Source organism: Petaurus breviceps, unplaced genomic scaffold (assembly GCF_028583685.1).
Source record: "Petaurus breviceps papuanus isolate PSGF00001 unplaced genomic scaffold, PetGlider_PUasm1.0 178, whole genome shotgun sequence".
Lineage (NCBI taxonomy): Eukaryota > Metazoa > Chordata > Mammalia > Diprotodontia > Petauridae > Petaurus > Petaurus breviceps.
This window is the reverse complement of record NW_027185777.1, coordinates 13,359,437-13,385,020: the sequence shown is the minus strand read 5'-3', so window position 1 is coordinate 13,385,020 and position 25,584 is coordinate 13,359,437. Positions and strand designations below refer to the sequence as shown.

Here is a 25,584-nt window from a genome sequence, read left to right as displayed (position 1 = left end):
ATGCATTTGACGTTCAGAAAGATTCTAACTAGAAGTATAAATATATATATATGTGTGTGTGTGTAAATACGTGAGCACATACAGAGATACATATCACAGATAAATAGAGGTAACATTTCCCAAGATTTCTGGCTTCTCTTTTTTCTTACTCTTAATAACTGTATCTTGTTATTTTTTAAACCCAATTTATTTGCTACTGGTATTTAAAGCATCCTATGCTGCAAACATCTTAAGAGATGGCAAAGAAGGAAGAGTCAGGTAATTTTGAAAGTTACTAAATCATGTTGCCATGTGCGTGTGTGTGTGTGTGTGTGTGTGAGAGAGAGAGAGAGAGAGAGAGAGAGAGAGAGAGAAAATATAAACAGGACTAGAGAACAACTAAACTACCTGGCAAGAGAGGACTGTCTATCCAACCTTTTGTGATCTCTTCTCAAAGGCTTTCTCTGAGTTTACTGTTTCTTGACGGTTTGACTCTATAGTCTTAACCTTAAAGCGGGGGGGAGGGGAATTGGGCGGAGGGGAGCGGGGAGGGAGGAGAGTTGGCAGTATATAAGTGCATCAGGAGGAATTTTTAAACGACATTATTGTCTCTGGCAATAGAAAGGCTCTGATGATTCTACTTTGTAAAACAAATACCAGCATCTGTTTTGCCTGGAAACTTTGCTTTTTGCTCAGAGATTGTGCATTTGCCTCCTGTGAAAGTGAAGGAGAAATCCGCGGCGTGATAGATCCCGATGCACCAGAAAGCTAACTCGGTGGATGGTCTGAGCTGTGACGAGGCATTGTTCATTCTGCCTCTCGGTTACGTTGAAAGCCTGAAATATCACGAGATCCATTCAATGAGCCTTCTTTCATTCAAGGGACAAAAATGTAATTTGCTATAGCTCTGATTTCTTGGATGGAAATGCTATCCTTAGATTTCAAAGGCAAGAACTAGACATCGTGGTTTGTACACACATTGATTAAGTTGAAGAGCGGCGATTACATCGGTGCTGAGTGCAACAGTAGTCCAAGGCTGACTTTTCAAATCCCAGCCTCCTGAGTTACAGACTCTCCTAAATAGACTTCCTTAATTTCCGGATGTACTTCTTGAAATTCCCAATTCTCTTCAGAATTCCTGGGAAATTGCAAGGGAGCTGAAGTGGGGGTGGGGAGCTGTGGCATAGATTCCGCCTTGTCATGCAAAACTACCTTTTTTTCCCCATCACCACCTCCCCTCTCCCTTGTTAAATTCTTGATTTTTATTTTTATTTTGTCTTATCTACTAGTGCTAAACTCTCCAAGCCATAGCAGTGGAAGCTGGAACTTTTGAATGAGAAGGAAGACATTATTATACACCTTTTCCCCTCATTGAAGCACCCCCTCCCCCACAAAAAATATCCGTTTATTCTTTTAACCACTCGGATGTGTCTATTTTTGGAAGAGGAAGAATCCATATAAGTGTCTATGTTGCATCCAGTTTGCAGTTTTGCAAACGTTAACAGAGGACAGTTAGTAGGACGTCGCAGAATTTTACATATCAGCTTGCAATCTGCCAAGGGAAGCATTGTAATCCAACTAAGAAGCTTGCTCTCACTTGGCAGTCTTTGGAATATCCTTGTGAATGACACGAAAAATGTCTTTTAAGGTACCTAAGAAGAAGTTAAATCTTAACGTTACATATCCAAAGTGAATTTTTAAAAAAAAGACCAGAATGCTTGGCTTCCATGGAAAAATAGAAGACTGTGAAAAGCTCACTGAAAACTACCAACCAGGAGCATCATAGACTACTGAAAGTCTACATCACACAGCAGCACTTTTTTTTTTCATCATTATTACGTAAAACCTCTGGAAGCACCTTGGGTGTTTTACATTTTCTTTTCTTTGCTGCAGAAGCAATCAGCTCCCTGGAATCCTGACTGTACAATCCAACACCCTGGAATTGCCTAGGCTGGGGATCCTACTACGATTTTGCAGGCGATCCAGCCTGGTTAATTGTGAAAAGTGTACACATTTCTGGCTTATCTATGCTTTGTTATGGGTCTGACGTGAAACCACCTCCTCCCTCCACACTACAGAGCAGATATTCTGTTGAACTGTTACAGTATTTCGGAGCAGAAGCCTTCGACAGCCTCCACAGCCAAATAACTTTGTTACTGGATGTAAAAAGGCTAGCTTAAGCAAAAGAGGAAAATCAAGGGAAATCCAAAACGTAAGTATCTGCTAGGGGTGGTGAACAGCCGAGGGTTTAACTTTGTAGTTCCCAGCCTCCCTCCCCACTCCCATAAGGGAAATACCAGGCGATTCTGCACATTTCCCCTTAGCTCCATTTTCCAGAGAGAAAGGAGAAGGGAATGAGTGCTTATATAGACGTGGTAATATTTTTTAAGTCTCTTTCCTTTGAAAGAATGATACATTGTGTTCGTAAAATGCCAAGAAAGCAAAAATAAGCAGTATGCCTTTAAATACATATATAGTATTTTTTAAAGCCTACAAGGCATGCACATCCTACTAGCGATGAAGTCTGTGAGTCAGTGTATTTGAGCTCCGATAGTTTAATAGAAAGATTTATATACTAACTGTATTATTTACTTTGGGAGGGGAGGTGGCAGTATAAGGGTATGCTAATTAGTGGGAGATTTTTTTGGGGGAAGGGGTGGAATATCAATTTTTATTGCATCACCTGTCAGGAGTGTCCAATCAGCGTTGGCTTTAGGGGAATTAATTGATGAAGGTGTCTCCGGACGAGCTCACTTCACTCTGTCATTTTATTTGTAGCTAAAGCAGCGGCGGGAATAGCAGCTGCATTTCTTTTCTCTTTCTCCCTTCACATTCCATTATCATAGTGCTCCCATGGAGAAGCAGGGTATAATAAAGGGGCACAGGTACTGATCTTCAACAGCAACTTAGACACTCTGGCAAACCAGGAGCCTGATGATTTTTTCCTTTTTTCAAAAAACAAAAGCAAAAGCCAATCAGGAATCTAGTCAATGTAATTTCATATTTTTTTCCATCTATATATCTATATTATTTCTCCTCGACTTTGGCACTCCCTTTCACCGGGAATAACAGTCTTTGTTATTTTATTAGCAGGATGCCTTGAGACATATGCAGCATCTGGTGGAGGATTAACATACATACATCTCTATGTATGCGTCACATATATATTTACTGCAAATGGTGGGAATCATTTAAGACCCGAAATGGGCGACTTGAAGTCGGGCTTTGAAGAGGTGGATGGCGTGAGGCTCGGGTACCTCATCATTAAAGGAAAGCAAATGTTTGCACTCTCCCAGGTTTTCACAGACTTGCTGAAAAACATCCCGAGGACCACCGTCCACAAGCGAATGGATCATCTGAAAGTGAAAAAGCATCACTGTGACCTGGAGGAGTTGAGGAAACTCAAGGCTATCAACAGCGTAGCCTTCCACGCGGCCAAATGCACCCTGATCTCCCGGGAAGACGTGGAAGCGCTCTACACTTCTTGCAAAACCGAACGAGTCCTCAAAACCAAGCGGAGGAAAGTCAGCAGGGCTTTGTCAACAAAGGAGCTCCAACCGGAACACGCCGCCGCCGACCCCTACCCCGGCTTTTGGAAGGACAACCACCAACTTTGGCTGGGATTGAATGAATCGGCACAAGCTCTGCCAATCAGCAGGCAGGCTCTGCGTCCCGGGGACGCCGCCTCGCTACCGGCCGTCGATCTACCTCAGATTTTTAGCAAATCCCCGGGTCAGCGCTACCCGGAAATCGCGCGGTCGCCTTGCAAACCCCCCCTAAACTATGAAACTGCTCCAGTCCCCGGGAACTACATCGCCTTCCACTCGGATCCCCCGTACTTTCGGAGTCTGCTCTGCAGCAAGCACCCGGCGGCGGCGGCGGCGGCGGCAGCAGCAGCGGCCGCCGCCGCCGCCGCCTACTACCAGTCGTCTGCAGCCCTCCCGCAGCCCAAGCTCGGGGCCGGGGCCGCGGGGAGTCCCGTGAGCTTGACTTACAGATACAAGCGGAAGCGAGCCTGCGAGTCGGGAGGCAAGGACTGCCTGCTGAACCCCCACGCCAGCGCTCGGCGCCTCCTCATCCTGCCCAGGTCCTACAAAGCCAAGGCGGCGGCGGCGGCGGCGGCTGCGGCTGCGGCGGCGGCGGCGGCGGCGGGGGCCACTTGTCTGGAGCGGTTTCACCTCGTCAACGGCTTCTGCCCCCCTCACCACCACCACCACCACCATCACCACCACCACCACCCCCGACCGCAGCAGCAGCAACAGCAGCAGCCGCCGCCCCCGCAGCCGCCTGCCCACCAACCCCCGCACCTCCCCCATCACCAGCCGCCGCCGCCTCAACCGCCGCCGCCGCAGCCGCCGCCGCAGCAGCAGCAGCCACATCTGGGCAGCTTCCCCGAGAGTTACAGTAGCGACTCCGAATCCAGCTCGTACTCGGACCATGCAGCCAACGACTCGGATTTTGGCTCCAGTCTGTCCAGTACCAGCAACTCCGCGTCCTCCGAAGAGGAGGAAGAAGAGGAGGAGGGAGAAGAGGAGGAGGAAGAAGAGGAGGAGGAGGAGGACGGGAGTGGCTTGTCGGACTCGAGCGAGGTCAGCTCTGAGGAGGAGGACACGTCTTCGGACTCGGATTCCAGCTCCGGCTCCAGCCAGGTCTCGGTGCAGAGCATCCGTTTCAGGCGTACCAGTTTTTGTAAACCCCCCAGCATGCAGGCGCAGGCCAACTTCTTGTACCACCTGGCCACCGCCGCGACTGCAACCAAACCCCTTGCTTTCGAGGAGGCCGGCAAGCTGCCCGACCTCAAAAGTAATGTCAAAGCAGAATCGCCAGAGGATTGGAGTCATCAGAGCTGGGCATCCAAAGCGCCTCCCGTGTGCTGCCCCGGCAGCCTGGGAAGTTGTTTCACAGAGATAAGGAACGATAGGGTATCTGAGATCACATTCCCACACTCTGAAATTTCTAATAACTTAAAGAGAACTGACCTGACTATTAATTGCGTTGCTGAGGGGGCCTCTTCACCTAGCCCAAAGACAAACAATGCATTTCCACCACAAAGAATACTCAGAGAGGCAAGGAAATGCCTGCAAGCTACTACTACTCACTGTGCAGATAACAATACAATACCTTCTAGGTTTTTAAATAATGATTTTTCTGCTGCTGCTGCTGCAGCAAATTCAGAAAAAGGTTCCAAAACCCCTCATTGTATTGAATTTGCCACGGATTTGCCCCCTTTACAAACTGATCCTGAGGTGGATGCTGCTGTCGCTCCTGCACACTCAGAATCAGCAGCAGCAGCTAAAACAGAAACTCCGTGCCCTGACTCAGGCAATAAAGCATTGCCATTTCTGCACAATATTAAAATCAAAATAGAGGACAGTAGTGCTAATGAAGAATATGAACCTGACCTTGTTAAGCATAAGCTAAAGTGTGAGTGCAATGATACAAAGGGTGAGTTTTACAGTGTGACTGGAAGTAAGGAGGAGGACGCTTTGTTAACAGCCAAGGAAGATTTTGCATGCACTGAAAAAGAAACCACTTCCTTAAATCCACTGACTCAGAGTCAGGGCCTTTCATGCACTTTAGGTTCTCCAAAACCTGAGGATGGGGAGTATAAATTTGGTGCGAGGGTGAGAAAAAATTACAGGACACTGGTGCTGGGAAAGCGACCTGTACTGCAGACTCCTCCAGTCAAACCAAATTTGAAATCAGCTAGAAGTCCTCGTCCTACAGGTAAAACTGAGACACATGAAGGAACACTGGATGATTTTACAGTTACCAATAGACGAAAAAGGGTAGCCAGCAATGTAGCATCAGCAGTGAAAAGGCCATTTAATTTCATGGCAAATTTTCCCTGTCCACCATCACTAATTATTGGGAATGATGGGGATTTGTTGCCGGCTTATTCCTTAAACACCACTAAGGATTCCCAACCTCCTCACAAGGCCCATCCTATATGGAAATGGCAGCTGGGCGGTTCTGCAATACCTCTTCCACCTAGTCACAAATTCAGGAAATTTAATTCATAAAAATATTTTGGGAGATATTTTCTTGACCTTCCTTATGTTGTAAACTGCACGGGATGGTTTGTACAAGTCCATTATGCTTTACACCCCTTTTGGAGTCCTGGTTTATCACATTGTGAAGACAGAAATCGGATTACTTTTTTTTTTCCATTGTGGTTTTTTTTTTTTTAGTGGGGTGGGGGGGGGGTGGGAGGAGGGTTGGTTTACATTCCACAGACTACTTCAGGCTAAAGACTCAAGTAAAACTCAGTTATTATGGTAGAGCTGGAACACTTTACTGTTTCAATGCTAATAATGCACCGGGTACCTCAATTCAACTGCTACAAATAAATGTCAAAAGGTTGAATAATAAATATTACAATGAGCCATTAAGTTTATGCACTAGATTTCGGACCTGGAAGTATAACTGTTAATTCAGTGAAAGTTTGTTAAGTTACATGGTTACACAGGGAGGTATCTAGAGGGTTCTGTGTGGCCACACTCTACTTTCCTGGAACTCTTGTTCCGGTGGTGTAGGGTACCTTTTCTTTTTTTTTTTTCTCCACCCCCACCCCCCCACCCAGAGGAGTTGCACTTACTATTTTTTCTATAGAGTGGAAAGGTTGGGGTTTGAGTCCTGCTCAAGTACTGGTAAAAGCTGCCTCATCTATAATGAGTAAAATAAATATGGAATTGTATTTTTGGAAAGGTGTGTTTTTACTTGTACAGCCACTCCTTGCAATTGGAAAAGTAGGGTCGTTTTGTTGTTGTTGTTGTGTACCCAAAGGTTACTGTTACCCACTAATGTACTGAAGTTGTGGTCTGAACATGCCCCTTAAAGCTTGCAAAGCCACTAAAATATTTTCCTGGATAGGAGGACAATTATATTATAGCCCACCTCCTGATAGCAGACAGAGCAAAAAAAAGTTAATATGACACAGAAAAGTCAAATGAGGGGTCAGAAATGGCTAGAGCACCACCAATGAGAATACCAGGCTGTCCAGGGCCTTTTGGTACCAGAACTCAGGCATTTGAATTTTGTTACCCATCTTTTTTTCTGCATCTCTCTAAACTTCAGTTTCCCTCACCATCCTGTATATAGAGCAAGAGTATCTCTACTGCAAGTGACAATCAGAGGTGATTATATATATTTGCACTTAATATCAAAGTAGTGGAACATGCAGATGGCTAGGGTGTAGCCCTTGGTCAGGGCCATGCTGGTGTAATATGTTGTGATGATGGAAGCAGTAAATCAAAATTATGGAAATTTGCACTGTTGAAAAGCATGCTTTAGCTTTATTTTCAATTAAAAACACTGTTTAAAATTCCTGGTTCCATACATTTTGACTTATTCAAGATTGAAGTATAATTAACAGGAATGAATGGTTTTCTTGGCTTTTTCACTTTTAAGTTTTGTTTGGAGGAAATGCATATACAGGGGTTAGTGTTTTCTTGTAAAAGTGAGATGAGAAGAGACAGGGAATGGACAGAAGGTGAAATCCTTTGAAAAAAAAAACTTTGCAAACTTGTCATAAATCAAGGGTAAAAAGTTCTAAGTCAGAGGAAAGTGAGTTCAATTGTAATTCTAGTGGAACTTGGGTCCAATAATTCCTAGTCCAATTTTCTCTGCCTAATGTGTTACATATCCCAAAACCTTGCCAAATTAAATCTAAGCAATTGCAGTTCCTGATCAATACCTGGAGAATACCTTATCATAAATCACACAAGAAAACAAAATACCAATGAAATGTTTACTTATGAATTGGAGTCAACATTTCTAATAGAAATTAGTTTGCAATCTATTTTTTTTAAATCCTTAAATTTTACCTCCATTGAAACTTTTCTTTTGTCCATAAATATCTCCAGGAGACACTAGGCTGATCTCAGTCCTGATGAATATGTGGTGTGGTTTTCCTTTCATTGCAAAGGAGCAAAGCTAAGAATACCTTCACCAAATCATTTGGATGGAGTAAACAGATGCTTTGGAAATGGTTCCCTTCTTTCCCTTCTTGAAAACTGCCAGATGTAGATGCACGGAAAACTTAGAACAACTATTTTGTTGGAATGGTGGCTATGTACAGTGCATAAATTGGGAAAAGTTATCCTTAAAGCTGTGTTTATAAGTGTGTCCTGGAGACAGTGTACTTCATAGTTCCAGTACTTCCAAAGTTCCATTCCCAGAAAGTTGTGACTGGTCTCTCAGTCTGGGTTCTTGATTCTTTGGAAAGTAGCATTTAGATATAGTAAGTTTTTTTGGAGAGAAAACTATTTTTTAAAGTGTGAGACACAATGAAAGTCTGCAATTTTTCCTCTTTCATAGTTACTTAGTTGAGAAATGTCAAAGTCTAATTACTACTACATCTAGAACTTGTACACTTCTTGAAGTTTTAGTCATTTTATACTAAATTGTAAATTGAGGACGTTATTTTTTTTTAGTCCACAGATACTCTTTTTGTAGGGAGGGGAAGAAAGAGGAGGAGAGAGGTGAAATAAGCACAATTTGAAACAAATGGACCCTATGGAATTTCAGACATAAAATATGGGCATCCAGCTCTGACACTTACTCTCCTGCCCTCAGAGAATCAATAGTTTCAGTTTATGGGAGCTGGAGAATGAGCAACATCGAGGCCGAGGCATTCCAGAGTGTGTCATTCCTGCAGACTTTTCTGGTGGGGTCGATGAACAAAGGCACCATCAAAAGGAGAGAATTTAAATAGTCAACATGAATTTTACCCACACAATTCTACTGCAAGCCAGTCAACCACAGGGAAAACTTGAGTAGGGGTTTCTGTTGAGGAAATGTACCAAGTACTATACGGTGGTGACATAAAAAAAAAAGATATTCTTTCAAAACCTGGTGACCCCTTTAGCTTTTTTCTATTCTGCTATGGGAGTTATTTTCAAATCAGTTTATTACTATTATTATTATTATATGATTGATAACAAATACTAAATTTCATAACTTACTATAAATGTCTCATTTGTTCAAAAAAGGTAAGTTTTACAGAGAGAGAGAAGATTAGCTCCTTTGCTAAGATGTAGTTTTACATGGAATCTTTCAGGGAATTGAACTTACACACACACACACACACACACACACACACACACACACACACACACGCACGCACACACACACACACGCACGCACAATGCACTGTGAAGCTCCAGGGTCACTGAGTCCTATGTTTGTAAAACTCAACACTCAGAAATTAAAGTAGGAAAGCACTTTGACTTTTTGGAAAAAAATTCTTAAGTTTTCATCTCTCTTAAAAATAATTAGAAATTTCCTGGAAAGATTTCTGTTGAAGTAATGAAAATTAAGAAAGTTTTGAAATATTCCTAATTCTCTAGAGTTTTTTAAAGGATGTATGTACTTTGTTGCCTTCCACAGTCAGGTATCTATGCCTTAAAATATGTAACTTGCCTTTCTTAAAGTGGGTGTTCTCTCCTACAGGCTCACTTGATTATAGTGGACTAATCTCAATAATGGTTGTTTATTTTAAAATCAACAACAACAAGGAGCTACCACTAAGCAGCAATAACACAAATTAGAGGGGCTGCTGTATAGATTTTTGTCTTATCCTGGTCTGGATGGCTTTCTATAGCTTGGGAATATCCTTCAAAGTTTTAATTACCAAGAAATGGAAATGTCTGCAGAAATGAGAATGATGCTTTTGTTTGTTAAATATGGCAAAAGATGTAAAAACTTGCATCTCAAAGGCCTTTCTCCTCCCCTCCCCCCAAAAAAAATCCCAAACCAAAACACTCTAGAGCTCCCAGTAAAGATCTGTAAAGTTATTTTAATAAAATATTAGCATATACATAAGTAGAAAATGTAATGAGTGGTGTGTTTCACCTAGGAAAAATAAAAGTTCCTGCTTGAATATAATATGTAAATGAAGGGAGTTCCCAACGCATTTGGAAACAGCTCCTCCAAAGTGGGGGGAAATTTTTTTTTTTTAAGGGAGCAACTAACCTCAGGAAACTGGAAAGAAGGATAAAGGCATCCACCTTGCAGAGTCTTGCTCTCTTAGCCACTAGTCATTTCCAGGATTTCCCCCCTGGTCTTTCCCCCCCATTCCATAAGGAAACAGTCCCCAAAAGGCCTGCTTCGATGACCTGGGCCAAAGGGCATTTTGCAAACTAGTCTGGGGGGTGGTGACTTAAAGCTGATCGTGGAGGAGGGTTGAATTTTACCTGTTTTCTGGGCCTTCTCTGTTGCTTTTTAGGGGAAAAAAACCCCCACAACTGCCCCAGCTATCATTCTTTGCCATGCCCTAGGTCCCCGCTTCTCTCTACATCTTTTCAAACTGTGGCGGCCTCACAAGCTCCAGCTTTAAAAGGCCTGAGATGTTTTGCATGAGGCTCTCACAATAGGGGTTGAGGGAATTGACAGTTTTAAAAACAAGGCGTTCTGTCCTTTCCAGCTGCCGAGGACCTTTTGCTTACACCATCTCTCTCTTGGGTTTCCCACTGCTGGTCGCGTTTTCCTCGCCCAGTAAATATTCCCCCCACCTTACTACACAACACAACCTTCATCTTCTCCTCCTTCCCCCCCCCCCCCCCCATTAGCTGTGTTTGTAAACAAGAGTCAGTTTGGAGAAGCTTCATTTGGGACTAGCTGGCCTTGTGGAATGAAAGGGGGATGGCCTGGTGTCCGTAGGAACCACGGGAGGGGGGAAAAGGCCTACACAGTGGGGAAAAGGGTCAGAGATGCCAGGCAGACTGGCCCACTCTTGCTGACCGGCTCCTGCGAGTCCTAGAGCCTTACAAGCCAGACACGTGCAACCCAGAGGCTAGCCTGACCCTGAGCTGCTTTCTGCACTCTAGCCACAGCGACACGGCACTAGGAAGAGTTTTTAAATGCCGCCATCTTGCCTGATGCCAAACAAATTTCTTTGTGGATTTTTTTCCCCTTTCCCAGACTGGGTTCTTCACTGAATTTGTTATGAACTCATTAGCCTAGGCGGAAGAGCTTGAACCCTTCCGTCACGGTCGCCTTTCTCCTTACACCTCTCACAGAGCTTTACATCAAAGAGGACAGTTCTGCTGGGCCACTGCTGTGGCTCTTCTCTTTGAGGGAGGCTGGGAGGACGCTGAGTCACGAGAGCAGCCTTTTGGGCTGCTTCTTTCGCCCCCATCTTAGTAGTTCCTTAGCTGAATTTTTTTTAACTTTGCTCTCCTTTTGTCTGATCCCTAGCAATCTGATGCTCCTCCCCCCCTGCCCTTTCTCCACCACTCAGTCCACGTCCAAGCTCTTCCACGTGCAAACGCGAATTATCTTTTTGTTCTGGGCTGAGAGCTGGTTAAGTGTCACTAAAACACATTCGTTTACATGCCCGACTTAAATATCTGTGATAATGAAGGGAAGCTCCACACAACGTAAATATGGCTGGAAACATGCTATATGAAGGAGGCACACATAGAGAATGTGTAACACATACAAAATCTGGGGGGGGGGGGGAGAGAAATAACTCACAAAAAAGGAGAATAACGTGGGCTCTTGTGTTTTTGGGTTTTTTGAATTTCAAAGTTAAACTGAAAATGAAGTTGTGGATTGTAAAAAAACATCCCCCGGTTGTGAGAAGTTACAGTTGAGCAAAGCAAACAAAAGCAGTAACTTCCAGAAGAGAGAAAGTAGAGGTGAACTGCAGATAGGTCAATAGAAATGTGCAACAAGCTTGTTTTCCCTGGTGTTTAAAATGCAGCCACAGTTGTAAAGTGTGTGAAATTACGCACTGGTCTCTTAAAGAGTGCCTAATTTATAGTAAATAGCAAGGTCTTTGTAAATGGCTTTATTATGTTGTTTCTTGTTAATTGTTGAGAAAATCCTCATTGTTGAGTGTGAATGGCTTTATGAGGTAACCTGGTCCTTGGTGCAATCAAGGGGCAGTAAATGGCCGCTTTGCTTCTGTGGCCTAACGCAAAAGCTGGGATCTGCTGTGGCGGAGGCGCTCTGACCTTTTCGAGAAGCGGTAGTAGCCTGGCTTTGCACACTTTCCTCTCGGTGTTCGAGGAGGAGGGGTTTTCCCAGATTTTAATTAATTAGAAGGTGTGTTTTTAACGGAGAGCAGCTTGCAAAGTGCTGCTGGGTGAGCCCCAGGGCCGACTCTGGGCCAATCCTGCCGAGCTAAAGTGCTAAGACCGGGAGGGAAAGTGAAGGGGTCCCTATCACAGGCTAAAATGGACAGTGGCCAATCTCTTAGGTACCGAGAGTCTGCAGTGGGTGGCGAAGGAGGCGAATGAACCCAGGCGTCCTCGACCCCTTGCACTGCTGTCACTCCGGGGCTAAGTTGGGGCCTCCTGGCCTCAAGGCTGCGAGCAGAGTTGTGTATGTGATTGGCTTTCTCACAGTCGCTCAAAGCAGCGGCTTTGTCCTAAGTGTTCCAGCAGCGCCCTTGGATTCAGGGGAAAGACCCTTTCGGCCGGACTCTGAGGAAGCCCCAAATATAGGGTCAGAGGAGGGACTCTGCAATCTATGAAAAACTGCAAGGCTCGCGAGGAGAGCTGATAAACCCACTGGCAGTCACTCCTAGGCTTTTGTTTGAAGACTTCTGTCCTCTTCTTCCCTCTTTTCATCTCTTCCCTTCCGTCTTCAACCTTAGCTTTTTTTCGACCCCCCTTTACTTCCTTTCCTCTTTTTCTCACACATGCATCCATTGCCCAAGAAACTGAATTTTAAAAATTGAATCCCGAGACAGGAAAAATAGGAGGAAAGGTGTTTAATTAAAGGATACACTTTCCCCCCCTCGGAAGGATAAATAATCTTTCTTCAGTCCAAGGGAAAGTATTCCCTTTTCCTTTCCCCGTCTCCTCTAATTCTCTTTCCAAGCAGCTGGATCTTGGGGAGGCTTGTGGGCAAAACCAAACAAGCGCTGTGTTTATTTGATTAACTTTCAGAAAAGGACACCATACAAAACCCGGGTCCTGGAAGAGAAGGTGGGGGAGGGGGGAGGGAAGTGGTCTTCTAGTACTCGGACCTGCGGCATTTCCCTAAGATTCAGTGACTATACCGGGGAAAAGCAGCATAGATTTCCCAGCCTCCTCTGCAACCCCGCTACAGAAAGCCCGGAGCTCTGGGCCGAATCGAAGAAAACACCACATAGGTGGGTGTGAGTTTCATTCTCAGGCCTGGGAATGAAAGCGTGTGAAAGTCTGGACGTTAGCAAATGCAAATCACAAAGATGTAAATTTCACTGAGAAAACCAGTATTCTCTTCATTTTAAAAATCTCTCCCTCTCCTTCTCTCTCCCTTTCCCCTTCTTACCTTCTCCCCTTCCCCCCAAATTAACTATTAGGTGAAATCCTCCTGGGTTTAAAGCACTTGTTTGGAGGGTTTTCGTACAACCATATTAACTATTCACTCTCTACTGCTGTTCCTCCTCACCGTCTCAATAACTGTCTCCCTTTTCTTGGGCGCTGCCTTTCTTCTACTACGAAGAATATGATGAATTTTATTTTAGCCCCAATCGATGCGTGCAAATACTGGGATAACACAACCCACACTCTTCTGGTGGAGGCTATTTTCAAAATTGAGTTTCGAGATCAATATTAAGTCGAAATGCCTCAAATGCATGAATTCACCAAATTCAAGGGCCTGGCTTCCCCATACCTTTTCAGTCAGATTACTGCAGCTGGAATAGGTACTGAGGCTTCCACAGTTCATTTCCCTCCAAACAGGATGTTTCCATCATGCTGTATTTGGTTTTCCCCGAAGATCATTCCCGTTTAGTTGGAAAACACGACTCTCTCAAACACGTGGAGACAAAACCTTGTCTATAACAACACACCTGAATCCCTTCACATATTTGTATCATTTTACTATCTATCAGTTTCTCTTCCTTATTTTCCTAGAAGCCACAAGCTACCTGTTCAAAATTGAATAGATCTGTCTTGATAGTTGGAGAGCTGTTCCAATCTGGGCCGCCGATTTGCCACATTCCTACTAAGTACTGTTTACTTGGGACTCTTTCTTGGACTGATGTATGGCCTTGCTATCTTACTTTCAGGAAAAAATGGAGGACTGAAGGGTGTTGCTTTTAAAATTGCTACTTAAAGAGAGGATGGAGAGATGAGGGGTGGGAGGATGTAAAAGAGAATTTGGAAAGGACACATCCAAGCTTTCTGCTCCCCAGGGAAGATGCTTATGAGCCTATCCCAAGAGATAGCAAACTTGAATACACAACCTACATCAGGGTTTCCCTGTTTTTCAAGCTCAATTCACTCTGCCTTCCTGTCCTGAGTTCCGAATGTGTGATGTGTATGTATATGAGTAGGTGTATGTGATTTAGAGGGTGTGAGATCAGAAACCTTATTTGCGTTTGCTGTTCTTCAGGGAGGTTGAAGCATCCATGCATAGAAACTGAGTGAACCTATGTTTTGTACCATCTTTTTTCGAGTTCAGAACACTTATAAATCAAAACAGACTTGGTGACCTTAGCTCCACCTAAACGTTATCTCTCTGTGTTAGGGAAGGGAGAGAAGTCTCACCAATCTGCAAATGTCTTTGGTCACCTTTCTATGAGATCCAAGTGAAGGAAGGAAGGAAAGAGGGGAAACCTACAGACCCAGTGCCTGACGTTGGAATAAAAATAAATAAACAAACCAAAAATTCTCAGCAAGAGGAGACTTGAGAAGGAAGATTCTGGACACCAATAAGGTGGAAACAACGATTGCAGTATTTGTCTTTTTTTACGTTGCTTGACTGATGGAAAATACAATTTGTATGATAAACGATGAGAGCATGAAGAAAAGCATCATTTGATGCCAGGTCCCCAAGAGGACAATTGTGCCATGCTGAAGAACTGCCCTGTGTTTCTTTTTCTTTTCAAAAGTTAGTTTATGACAAACTAACATCCAAAGATTGCAACTGGGAGAAGCAGGGTGTTAGGTGAAGGGCTGCTTCCTTCTGTTAATTCGGATGGTTGAAATGTTGTTGAAGAGTTTAGAATTCGAGGTTGTTGTTTTTTTTAAGCAATAAAGGCATATTTCTTTTGAAAATGTCCTTGACTGTCCTCTCTCTCTTTTCCTCTTTCCCCATAGCATTAGATGTCTTCCTCACCTTGCCATTAAGTTAGTATTTGCAATATCCTTAGAAAACCAATGCATAGTCACAGCTTGGTGAACTCTCAGGTCTTCAATGCTTAATATGGGTATTCATTTAAATGAAAAAAATACAGCGATCCACAGATAGGTAAGCATGGGGGGAGGGAGGAAAACATCCACAAAGTGAAAGCTTCAAAGTCTTAGGCTTTGAGGTTAACATGTTTATCTTTTCCCCCTTTTCTCTATCTGCCTCATTCTTCCCTTCCTCCTCTCAGCCTTCTCCTTCCCCTCCCCCTCCCTAACCCTTGCACCCTTGTGAAGACTTCTTGTGGAAATGCCAATATTTATTAGTATTTTTCCAGAGGTGGAAAGGATGATATTTCACTTAGACGTTATTCATTCATCAAGGCCCCCTTTGAAGAAAGCAATGCTTCAGAACAGTCCCTCCTATATCAAGCTGAATCTGGGAGGAAAAAAAAACATCATGATGCCGTTTCTCTATGATAGCACCAGTGGTTGTGACTTCATAGGTAGGGCCTCAGAGGCTGGGTGTGCTGGCTTATTCAAGTTAGTTTACGAACATCAGATTGAATCTGATGACCTAAGAAAACTCAACTACATAAACACAGGGGCTGCAGCACTCACACTAAACACAGTGAGTGCCAGATGAAAAGAGATGTTTTTAATTTTAGCCCAAGTGTTATACATCAACATGTGGTAAATGAGTCTTTAGAAAGCCAGTTTTGATTTTTCTCTGTTAGCAATCAAAAAAATTTAAATGACTTTGCTCAGATATGATAAAGGATACAAATGAAGCATCCATAATACCAATGTTGTTACTTACATATGTATATATACATACACATGCATATGTGTATGTATATATACATACATATGGACAAGTTTTCAATTTTTTCAATAAATGGGCTTGGGTCATTTCTAAATGTTTTGTTTTTCTACTATTGTAGTAATTTTCAGAGAATGAGAATTATTACTTGAAAGTTTTTGTCTTTTTCACATTTTTCATTTGCAGTAAGCTTTAAAGAGCAAATAAATAATGGAATTAAAGAAAACAAAACCATGACAGTCTTCTTTAGAAAATAGACTACAAAATTTCTGTTTTTGAGGAAATTACATTGTTTTATTATATCTTTCTATAAAATAATGATCTGTATGTAGTTTTCAATATAAGATAATTGTTGTACATGGGGAGATGTTTACCCTTAAGATCCAAGACTTCCAAAACAGGAAGGACAGTGTTAAAGAGACCACCAGGTCCTCAACAATCTTGCTGTTTGTACATAGTTATCAATAGGGTTCATAACATACTCTATACATATGCATACTACATAGAGTATCTTGAAACAATGGAATGATTTAGAGATGGTTTGGAATAATCCTAATCATTTTCATCACCATCAGTTCCCTAACTTTTCCTGTTTTGAACCAAATCCTTAGTGTCCATTGTAACCTTGACTTTTAAATTTTGATTTCTCTGGAGGTAAAAAAAAAAATTGATTTCAAAGGAAAAAAGGAAGCAGGAAATCTTCTATAAACATTGTGTTGAGACCATTGGTCCCAGCAACTTGCTATAATATGAATGGAGTCATTATGGCTTTTCCATTGACATGGTTTCTACTCTTCAGGATCCTGGCAAATGGAATAGCATGTCAATGTGTAAAATTCTCCCTGTGCAACACCTCAGAAAAAGATAAGCCATTACAATGTAAATCTAGATATGCAAAGTCTCATTGAAACCAATGAAATTGAATGTAATGCCCATACTACATTTTCATCTTAGTATTCCAGCATGTACAAAGTATGTAGCTATGCACTGAGATGAGACTGTGCATGTAAAATGCCGGTATGGAATACAGGGGCCATTATAATACTTTTTTTTTTTAAACTACAGCCCATGTCCACAAGCTTTACTTAACTTCTAACTCCATGTATAAAGTAGCTCGAGAGGATAAGAGCAATCTACAAAATGTCTGATTTTGTTTTCCATTTACCTTCCTTCCTGTTTTCCTATCCAAACATTATATGTATATTTATATATTAGAAGTAGATTACATACATGCATATGTATTTTAATGGAAACCCCTCATTATTCCATGAAATTACTCCCAGTGTCCTACTAGACTTGCAATTAAGGTGGGGTTTTTTTTAAGGACCAAAAATAATTTAATTACATAATACGAATATTTGAACCATTGACAATAGAAAGCATCCTGGTCACAAACCTATGGGGATAAAAGAAGAAAAAGGATAGAAAGAAAGCACTCTACCGTGAATTACAAGGTTCTGAGACAGATGACTAGGAAAAGGAAATAAAACCTGCAAGTTATGTTGGACTTGTCAATTATGCAACTTTCATGGAAGGAAGCTTAAGGTTCTCCTCACTCAACAGTTCACTACCCCCCTTCCCCCCATTCTACTAAATCTAAACTTTTGGTGGGCAGTTCTTTAATTGGGATATTTGTGGCTACCTGGAAAGTTGTTTTCCTTCCCCTATTTCAGATCTCTTGAGCCCCTGGTTTTTCCCTTCTGAGAGTGGCTTTACTTACTATCTTCTGGCCCAGGAGGAGTAAAATAGATAAATCTAAGTTAGAGATGCCCAATTGCAAACTGAAGGCGTTAGAGTGGAGTAGATAAACAGACAGGGCCAGAAAGAGGGGGAAGGGTAAAGCATTGACTTCAGTGAGTATGGGGTAGAAAGAATTCGGTCTTACAAGAGAGACGACCCTGAGAGTGTAATATATTAAATATTGCAGCGATCGATTTCAATACCCTGAGTGGACACGGGAATAAAAATTCGCCCACAAGCTGAAGTGATTAGGAATGCTTTGTTGCGAGGAAAGAAATGCGATTTTCTGCAGATCCTTTTTGTTCAGGTTAGAAGAGGGCCGGACAATCAGCTTTTAAGCTCTAGGCTCCCAGTTTGGGATATAACCCTAAAGGTTAGTCGCATCTCAATAGCGCTTCAACGCAGTAAAAAGATGAGCCTTTGTACTAAGGAGGATTAAATATCAACCACAATTATAGGTTGATCACACTAGGAGCTTTCCTCTAAAATCAGAGAGGGTTACATTTTTTGGAGACTCCTCTCCATGTCAGTAAGTCTTTGTTTTGATTCAGAGGCTATTGCCTTTGCACAAACTTCCTTTCCATTAAAGTTCGGGAGGGGGGGGGGGGGCGTATTTGAAGAGGACACACCATCGGGTTAATTCTTGGTGGTACAACTTTAAAAATGGGTTTGTGCTTGAACCTGGACAGGGAAGAAACATTCAAAACAAGTAGTCTCTCCAGGATTGTATGCATGGACGCATATGCGAGCATGCATACATACTCCATGGAGTTCTCAGGGCAGCTCTGGCATTCTCTGCTGCTGCTTCCACCTCACCAGGGACTGACCTGTATGTCCTCACGGGCCCAGGAGTATGTTTAGGGCTCTGACATAGTTACCCGTAAGGGGATTGTTTGCAGTCCCAGCGTTGCCACGCCGGGACCGAAATCCAAGCGGCGGACTTCAAGTATGTGGCCAGCTACACGTTGCTGATGGCTGCCTACAGTGAATGCACTGGCCTCCTCCTCCTCCTCCTCCTCCTCCTCCTCCTCCACTTCCTCCTTTTCTTCCTCCTCGTCCTCCTCTTGCTGCTGCCGCTGCCGCCGCTGCAAATCTGGGAAAGAAATGCAGCATCATACAAAGGATTTCTATAATGAGGAGGAAGAGGTCCTCTGCCTTGTGACTAAGGAAGCGCCGTGGCTGCCGCAGCAGCAGCTGTTGTGCTGCATGTGTCTCCCATTCCCTCTGCCAGCTCATTTCTCCCTCCCCTTCTCCTTCACTCCTTGAGCTCACACTAGTTAAGTGGACAGAAACAAGCCACTACCCTCCTGGCCTCTCAGATAAATCGCTCCCTGTCCCCGCCCTCCGCCCTCCCCCCACCGGGTCTTCTTCTTAACTCCAAAGCAGGTCCCTGTTAGATCACGGAGCCTCTCTAAATCCAGAGGGACGTACAGGACCCAGAAGACCCTGGGACTAGGCTCTAGCTTCAAGCAAAGAAGGCCTGCCCCCAAACCACAAAGGGCCCCTTCCTAAGCTAACCTTTCTCCAGCCTCGGTGTCTCTTCTGACCTTTTCTGACCTTATTCTAAACGGGTTTACTGGTCACATTTCTGGCTCAAGTGGAAAGCAAATGCTGTACTACTTGGTTTCCAATGGGAAAAGGAGCCTTGAGTAGGAACACTTTTTGACTCACTTATGCTGCCTCGGGTTTGGGTTGCCTGAGGTTGGAAGAGGGAATAGGTTCAGTTCAGCTCCATTCATTCTCTTCCCCTTTCCCCCCAGTGAAATGATTTATCTGTAGTAGCTGCAGTAGAGAAGTGTAGCATAGAGGCATGGATTCGACATTCTTCTATGTCTCCCATGGTATATACTAAACCATCTTCCTTTAGCTGGAGCTGAAATGCATCTCTGCACTGAGGTGAATCATGGAGGCTGAATTCCAGTCAGACTGAAGAACAAAAAAGTCACACCCAAGAGGTTGCTCTGAGAGGAACAGGAGGTACTGAGATCAGATTTCTCCTTCTTTGTGGGAGAAGAGAGAATCTGGATAATGCAGGAGGTAGATGAAGAAATTGGAATCTCTCTGCCTGCCTCCTTACCCTTCCTAGATCCTCAATTTCTTTTCCATTAAAAAAAAAAAGCATGAATATAAAAAGGAGGGTGAGGACTCCAATAGGCCTCCACTGACAATCCTAATGAAGTCAAAGGTGGGGATATATCAGTATATATGGGGGGGGGCAATGAGAGATCCAAATGATGAAGAATTCCATATCTCCTTCAGAGTGGGGGCTAATGGATAAAAGGAATCTCAGGGGAACCGTGTACCTGCTTAGCTCCCAGGGAAACAGAACTTGGTCAAACAGGGGAAATGGGCTTCGGAATCTGGGCCTTGGCATGGGAAACTTCAGGGTGTTAATTCAGATGTGTAAGCTTTCTGGATTTGGGGGAATCTGTTACATTTGGCTGCTTTCCAGGGGGTCTACAGAACTTCTCCTCTGTTGTTGGGTGCAAGGGCCAGGCTAGGCTCTCCTTAGAACTGCTGGATTCACCTGTCATTGCGATCACAGTGGAGGAACCCTGACAAACCTCCACAATAAGGGCCTGAAAGGGGCGCTTAAGGTTCACTGATCTGTATGTAGGACTTTGGAAAACTGCAAATAAGCGAGAAAATTTGGCCATTCTTGTGAAGGGAAATACAAGTTTGCACTTAACATGGAGCCTCAAGATTAATCCCCCACCCCAAGAAAAACCCCAACCCCACTAATAACCCTCTCTCCTAAAAAGCCCAAACTCATCCCAAAAACAAAACTAGGCAAGGCCAAAGGCCCCTGGCCTCCACCGTTATCCCCCAAACAATTTCATTTCCACCGCTGTATCCTAGTAAGCCTTGGGCACTGGGGAGAAGTGGGGAACTAGGAGCTGAAGTAGAAGAGGAAAGGGAGGGGGGAGTGGAACTTAAATACATAGGAGGAGAATGTTAGAACTTGGGGTGGACGGGGGGGGGGGGGGGGGGGGGGGGTGTGATGCGGAAGCAAGCCGGGGAAGGAAGAATGGTCAGGAAGGAAGAATGGTCTACTAGGAGACAATGGAGGTGGTCTTGCGGAAGGCCCCCTCAGGGCTGAGGAAGCAGCTCAGGCCAGAGACTACCCGGAGGCCTAATGAAATCTAGACCACGGTCGGGAGCGGTGGGGTTGAGTTGAGGGGTTTGTTTTCCTCTTCGAACCCTGGACCTAGGGCATTTGTAGCTTGTGCCAGAAAGAAGGCTCGGTCTAAGAGTTTGTTGGAATGGGCTGCTGCCTTCAGGAATTTGTTCACTAATCCACCTTGTCCGACGTTGCTCTGCTTCCCTCCCACCCCCACCCTCGTCAGTTCAGAGCAGGGGCGAAGAGGGTGGACCCCGCTGGCGGGAAGTGCGATGACCTCCTTGGGCCTGGGGCCAGAGACCGCTGCCTGGGGGCGGTAGCAGCAGCCACCTCGGCTGTCCCAGCGCTGCTGCTCGTAGCTGGTATTTCCCCGCTTCCTGAAAAAGGGAAAAGCATCTCCCCCTAGCAAGCTGCTGAAGTGTTAAGTCGGCCTCAGGCAGGCTCCGAGCTGCTGCTGTTCCTGCCAAGCTGAGCGGCCAAGCTCCCCCAGTTAGCTAGGGTGGACTTTTCCGGCGCGGGAGGGGGAAGGGTCTGGGCTGCATCGCTGCTTCTATACCCAGGGTCTCCTTACGAAGTGGGATTTTCCGGGCAAACCTTGAACCCGCGGGAGGCCTCAGGAATGAGATAGCAGAGGGCTCCATCGAGCAGGAATGTGAAGCAGGCCCAAGAAAGAGAGATCTGCCGGTTGATCTAAGAACATTCCAACTTTTGAGTCTTTGGCTTGAAAGATACTCCTTGATTTTTGTCAGAAATAGAAGCAGCAAAACATTTTTACAAAATAAATAACTTGGTTCCTCTGTCCCATCAGCTCCATGCTTGAGTTAATGGTCGTAGGGATGAAAATATATGAGCTGGGGACCTACGTTCCTATTTGTTCACTGTGGCTTGTCAAGGAGACAGAGGCGGTGTCGTTTGAGTGATTGTTACTCTTTTGGCTGAACTCTGACGTGCGAATCTGTAACGTGACTTTTGATTTGTGTCTCCCTACAGCCCACCAGGTAAAGGAGTCTGCAGAGGCAGCTTGTGCCTCTTCCTACGAAGTCCTGTCACCTGGACATCTGAACGTCTGAAAGGAAATCCTTGGAGAAACCCGGGTCCCCCGCACTGGAAACCTTTCCTGAACTAGGAATAGAGTCTCCAAATCTCCCACACGCTCACTTTCGAGCGTTAATTTGATTATTCATTTGAACTGTGCAAGGCAGGCACAGTACACGATGCCTTTAGCTTTGGGGATTGCCCCAGTGCTGGAACTGAGGCAGAGGTGACGTAAGGACAGCGAATGAAGAATAGGACGGCAAAAAACGATTTGACCGAGATATAAATGAGTTAGTAGAACTCTTGGGGAGAGGTTTTCTTTCTTCCCCTTTCCATTCTCTATGTAAACTCCTTAACGATAATGAAGCAGACACATTGGTACTAACTAGGGTGAAATGGGACTACGGTGAAAGGTTGCAAGTAGACCTGGTCCTACCACTTCTGTGATACTATATTAGAGTGTCCTCTTCCGAGCTAGTTTGAGACTAAAATAGAAATTTAACTAACACTTATTTAGATTCATTTTTGACAGAATTATGTTATAATTTTTTTAAGAGATATTCATTGGGGATGTTTTTTTTTTTTCTTTTCCTTTTCTTTTTCCTCCGGAGCTGTTCTACAGTTTTAAGGCAGGGATATAAACACGCACTGTCTGTTTGGCGGAAACCCCTTAACAGTATCTTCCAATGGAGGATCAAGACACTTTGTGAATTTTCCCTAGATAATGCCCATATTCCGAATGACTGATCAGAGAACTCCCGTATTGTTAACTAAAATGAGAGGAAGGCGAGTGACGTGGGATTCGAACAATGGCATTTCTGAATCAGTTTGCTTGATTGACATTTGGGGGCTTCGTGACCCCAGGGAATAGGACTCATTACCGTGAATACACCAAAACATCAACCAAGATTAGAACTCTAGATCCTGTTTTAATCCCATTTCTGTCTAAATTATAGTGGGAAAATATCAAATCTGGGAGGAGAAAGAATGACTCCTTCATACACTGACTGAACCTTTTAATTGTATTAAGAAGAGAAAATGTGAACCCTAAAGCAGAAATAGCTTTAACATCTTGGCAATAGCAACGAAAATTAAAAAAAAATAAAGTGCACAGATAGGAAGGGTTCCTAAGAACAATTGTGTAGGACAAAACATTTCATTGTATTGAGGAGATACTCTGTTGAGGAAATGTGTAAAGACAGTCCTTCCCATTCCCCCCATGTTTATTATAAATAACAGCAGTATTAAAAAAAAATAGCTTTATAACATGTAATCGTATTGTAACTGTGAAGTTTGATTCTAGAACATACTGTTTCAGAAAATAATTAGACTCTTTAAATGATATGATCCAACTTCCTTCTTTGATTTCCAAGATTTCCCTTTTTCTTGGGGCAAGGGGAAGAGAAGGTTTTTGTTTGTTTTTAATGCAGAGAAGTTGTGTTAACATGCAAATGTGATAAAGGAAATTGTGAATATTGATCTTGAATACTTGATGGAAAATGGAATGTGTCTTGAGCAAAATCTATTTTTAACAAAATAGAGAGCATGAGATAATGCAGTGTTAGTACATAATGTGTGTTAGTACAATATGTGGCAAATTCAAGTAAAGAATATTTGAGTCTTCATTGGGACTCCAGGAGCTTAAAAAAAAAAAAAGAAAACTCTTAAACCTAAAATAGGATGCATAAAAAAATGCTATAATTTTCCTTTGTTTCAAAGCATGTCTTTAGCTATAGTCTTTTTGCCTCTAAGTAGATAAATGCAAAGAAAAGTGAGTGTCACAGGAAGGAAGATACCTTACTACAATGAATGAGTTATAAATAGGGGAAGAGAGTTTGTTGCAGGGCATAATAGCTTCCCTTCCTAGTATTTAGGTTTTAATGAGAAGCCACTGTTGTTGCATGGGAAGTCAGAGCCATAGGAATTATTTATGCAGTTGTAGGAACAAAAATTAATTATTAGGTACTCAGTAATCACCAAATAAACTCTGAGCTTTCAGGTTAAAAATAGACGACTATCTCCATGTTCAATTACACAGTATCAATTACTAATACAACTGATGTTTCAGCGTCTCAGTGCAACTAGATATCATCTTCATATGGAGATATCTCAGTATTAATTAATGGCTGCTTTATTCTCATTATTCACAAGGAAAAATAGGGGTCATGTCACATTAAAATTAAGATTATCTTAGTTTATCTGAGCTCTTAAACAAAGATCATTCAATGTAATTATATTTCGAATTAACGGAGGAAAGCAATTTATCTCGTTATATTTTGCTGGAAGACAGGATGGATCAGGAATAGGCAGCAGTTACATTTTAAGGAACCAAACAAACATGTTTTGATTCCTCTAATATTTCCTTTGCTAAAGGGGGAATAAGGGAACTGTTAGAGACATGACTTTGCAAAGTCAAGTACTTTTTAAAGGACTTCGATCGAAATTCTTGCTCTGAAGCAAAGATTCAGGTTTGATTAATTTTCTGTAAGCGACCTGACAGCACAGTTTTAAAAGATTAATTAAAACTGAAATGATACTGAGCAGGAATTCAACCTGCAGTGACATTACTGGTGCCTTGTGGGACTTTGCATTCCGTCAACTTGTTCCAAAACCAGAACTGCCAGGGGTTTCCCGAGTCTAAAACACGCAACTCTGGGAATGTTCCCCTTGCCTCTAGGAAATGAGCGCGGAATTTGGCGAGGAGCCGGGGCAGCTCAGACTGAAATGTGGAGCTGGCTGCTAAACCCTCTGGTGGGCTGCACTGCTGAAGGGTTTGGGGGGAGGGAAACACTTCACGCTGTTCACGTCGGGCTCGGAGGTAACAACTGGGTTGTGCCAAGGGATCTGAGAAGCCGGGACTGCGCTGGACCGCTACAGAGTGCCTCGGACCGAGACTTGGCAACGTTTTCTTTGCCTTTCTTATGTCTGTGGATGCCTTTGCTGACTGAAGTAGAGCGTCCTATGGCCTCCTTCACCTTGAACCACAGCGGCGTGCGAAGAAAACGCGCGCGTGCGAGATTGTGTGTGCGGTGTCCCGGAGTGTGAGGGAGTGGAGGGTGGGGGGAGGAGACCAGAGAGAGGGACGGCGACGTGGCTTTTTATGCGGTCAGTGCCAGGGACAGACATATTAGAGGAGTAATTTAGGTGATGTCTCTAGGACTATACTGTATTTGTTAAGTGTTCTGGGGGATGTGTATTTCTGCACGAAGTCTGTGTCAACTTTCTGAAATCTGTTTATTCAATTGGTCTACTTGTCACTTTTCCATCGAACCGCTAAGAGACCTGCTATTTCAGCTGATCAATGCCTTGCTCTCTCTTCTCCCACCCTCCCTTCTCTTTCCTCTCTCCCTTTCCTTCCACTTAACTCCAAGACCCCTTCACAGAACTTAAGAAATTAAGTATACTACAAATTGGAACTGTAATTAAGAAAGAAAAAAAACAATTACGAAGAGTCTCTGGGATTTCAATGAGAGTTTGGGGATGGGAGAAGTAGAGGGACAGGGGCATGGCACTCTTTAGTAGTCGGCTTCCACGGTCCCTGAAACTTTCCTCCATTTTCCACTCCTACAGGAGGTCACGGTCGTGGCCGCTCTGAGAGCCTTGTGTCAACCACATAGCTCCTTCACCCTCAGACTTCTCCTGAGGGATGCTGCAGGATCCGCGGGCTTTGGGTTTGGCGGCTAAGAGGTGAGGTTCATGTTTGTGTGACTTTCAGGGGCCGGTTCTAAGGTTTCAGTCCTCCGGTTGCCCTCTCCTCCAGAAGCGCTACCCCACGGGATATCATCTTTTTCCAGAGGTTGGGGCCTTAGTCCGGAAGG

The 25,584-nt window shown here is 43.7% G+C and overlaps 1 protein-coding gene and 2 long non-coding RNA genes across 6 annotated transcripts in view; 2 read left to right on the top strand and 1 right to left on the bottom strand.

Moving 5' to 3' along the window:
* LOC138159932 (uncharacterized) overlaps positions 1-25,208 on the top strand; it is a 30,827-nt gene extending 5,619 nt beyond the window's left edge. The window contains exons 1-2 of one of the 2 annotated variants that reach the window (XR_011168017.1): positions 20,780-21,093; positions 21,722-25,208. This is a non-coding gene — a long non-coding RNA (uncharacterized lncRNA). Of the gene's footprint in view, positions 1-20,779; positions 21,094-21,721 lie in introns of those variants that run through there. The other variant, XR_011168018.1, reaches the window with a different exon arrangement.
* LOC138159933 (uncharacterized) lies at positions 1,503-4,090 on the bottom strand. Its single transcript, XR_011168019.1, has 4 exons — positions 3,975-4,090; positions 3,237-3,335; positions 2,663-2,924; positions 1,503-1,631 (listed from the first exon to the last, which is right to left on the bottom strand). It is a non-coding gene; the product is annotated as an uncharacterized lncRNA (long non-coding RNA).
* On the top strand, positions 1,611-7,303 carry SKIDA1 (SKI/DACH domain containing 1). Of its 3 annotated transcripts, none has more exons than XM_069086280.1 (2): positions 1,611-2,191; positions 3,070-7,303. In XM_069086280.1, exon 2 carries the CDS (start codon positions 3,183-3,185, stop codon positions 6,000-6,002), a length of 2,820 nt encoding a protein of 939 aa, XP_068942381.1. In that variant the 5' UTR covers positions 1,611-2,191; positions 3,070-3,182; the 3' UTR covers positions 6,003-7,303. The 3 variants fall into 3 exon arrangements, with proteins under 3 accessions (XP_068942381.1, XP_068942380.1, XP_068942382.1); XM_069086279.1 differs by lacking the exon at positions 1,611-2,191 and adding an exon at positions 2,837-2,971; XM_069086281.1 differs by lacking the exon at positions 1,611-2,191 and adding an exon at positions 2,844-2,971 and having other exon boundaries at positions 3,073-7,303.
* Positions 25,209-25,584: the final 376 nt, after the last annotated feature.

Coding starts and splice junctions, on each gene's coding strand:
- SKIDA1 (XM_069086279.1), top strand. CDS start 2,914: ATGATTTTTTCCTTTTTTCAAAAAACAAAAGCAAAAGCCAATCAGGAA. Junction 2,972..3,069: donor CAATCAGGAATCTAGTCAAT/GTAATTTCATAT, acceptor TTATTTTATTAG/CAGGATGCCTTGAGACATAT.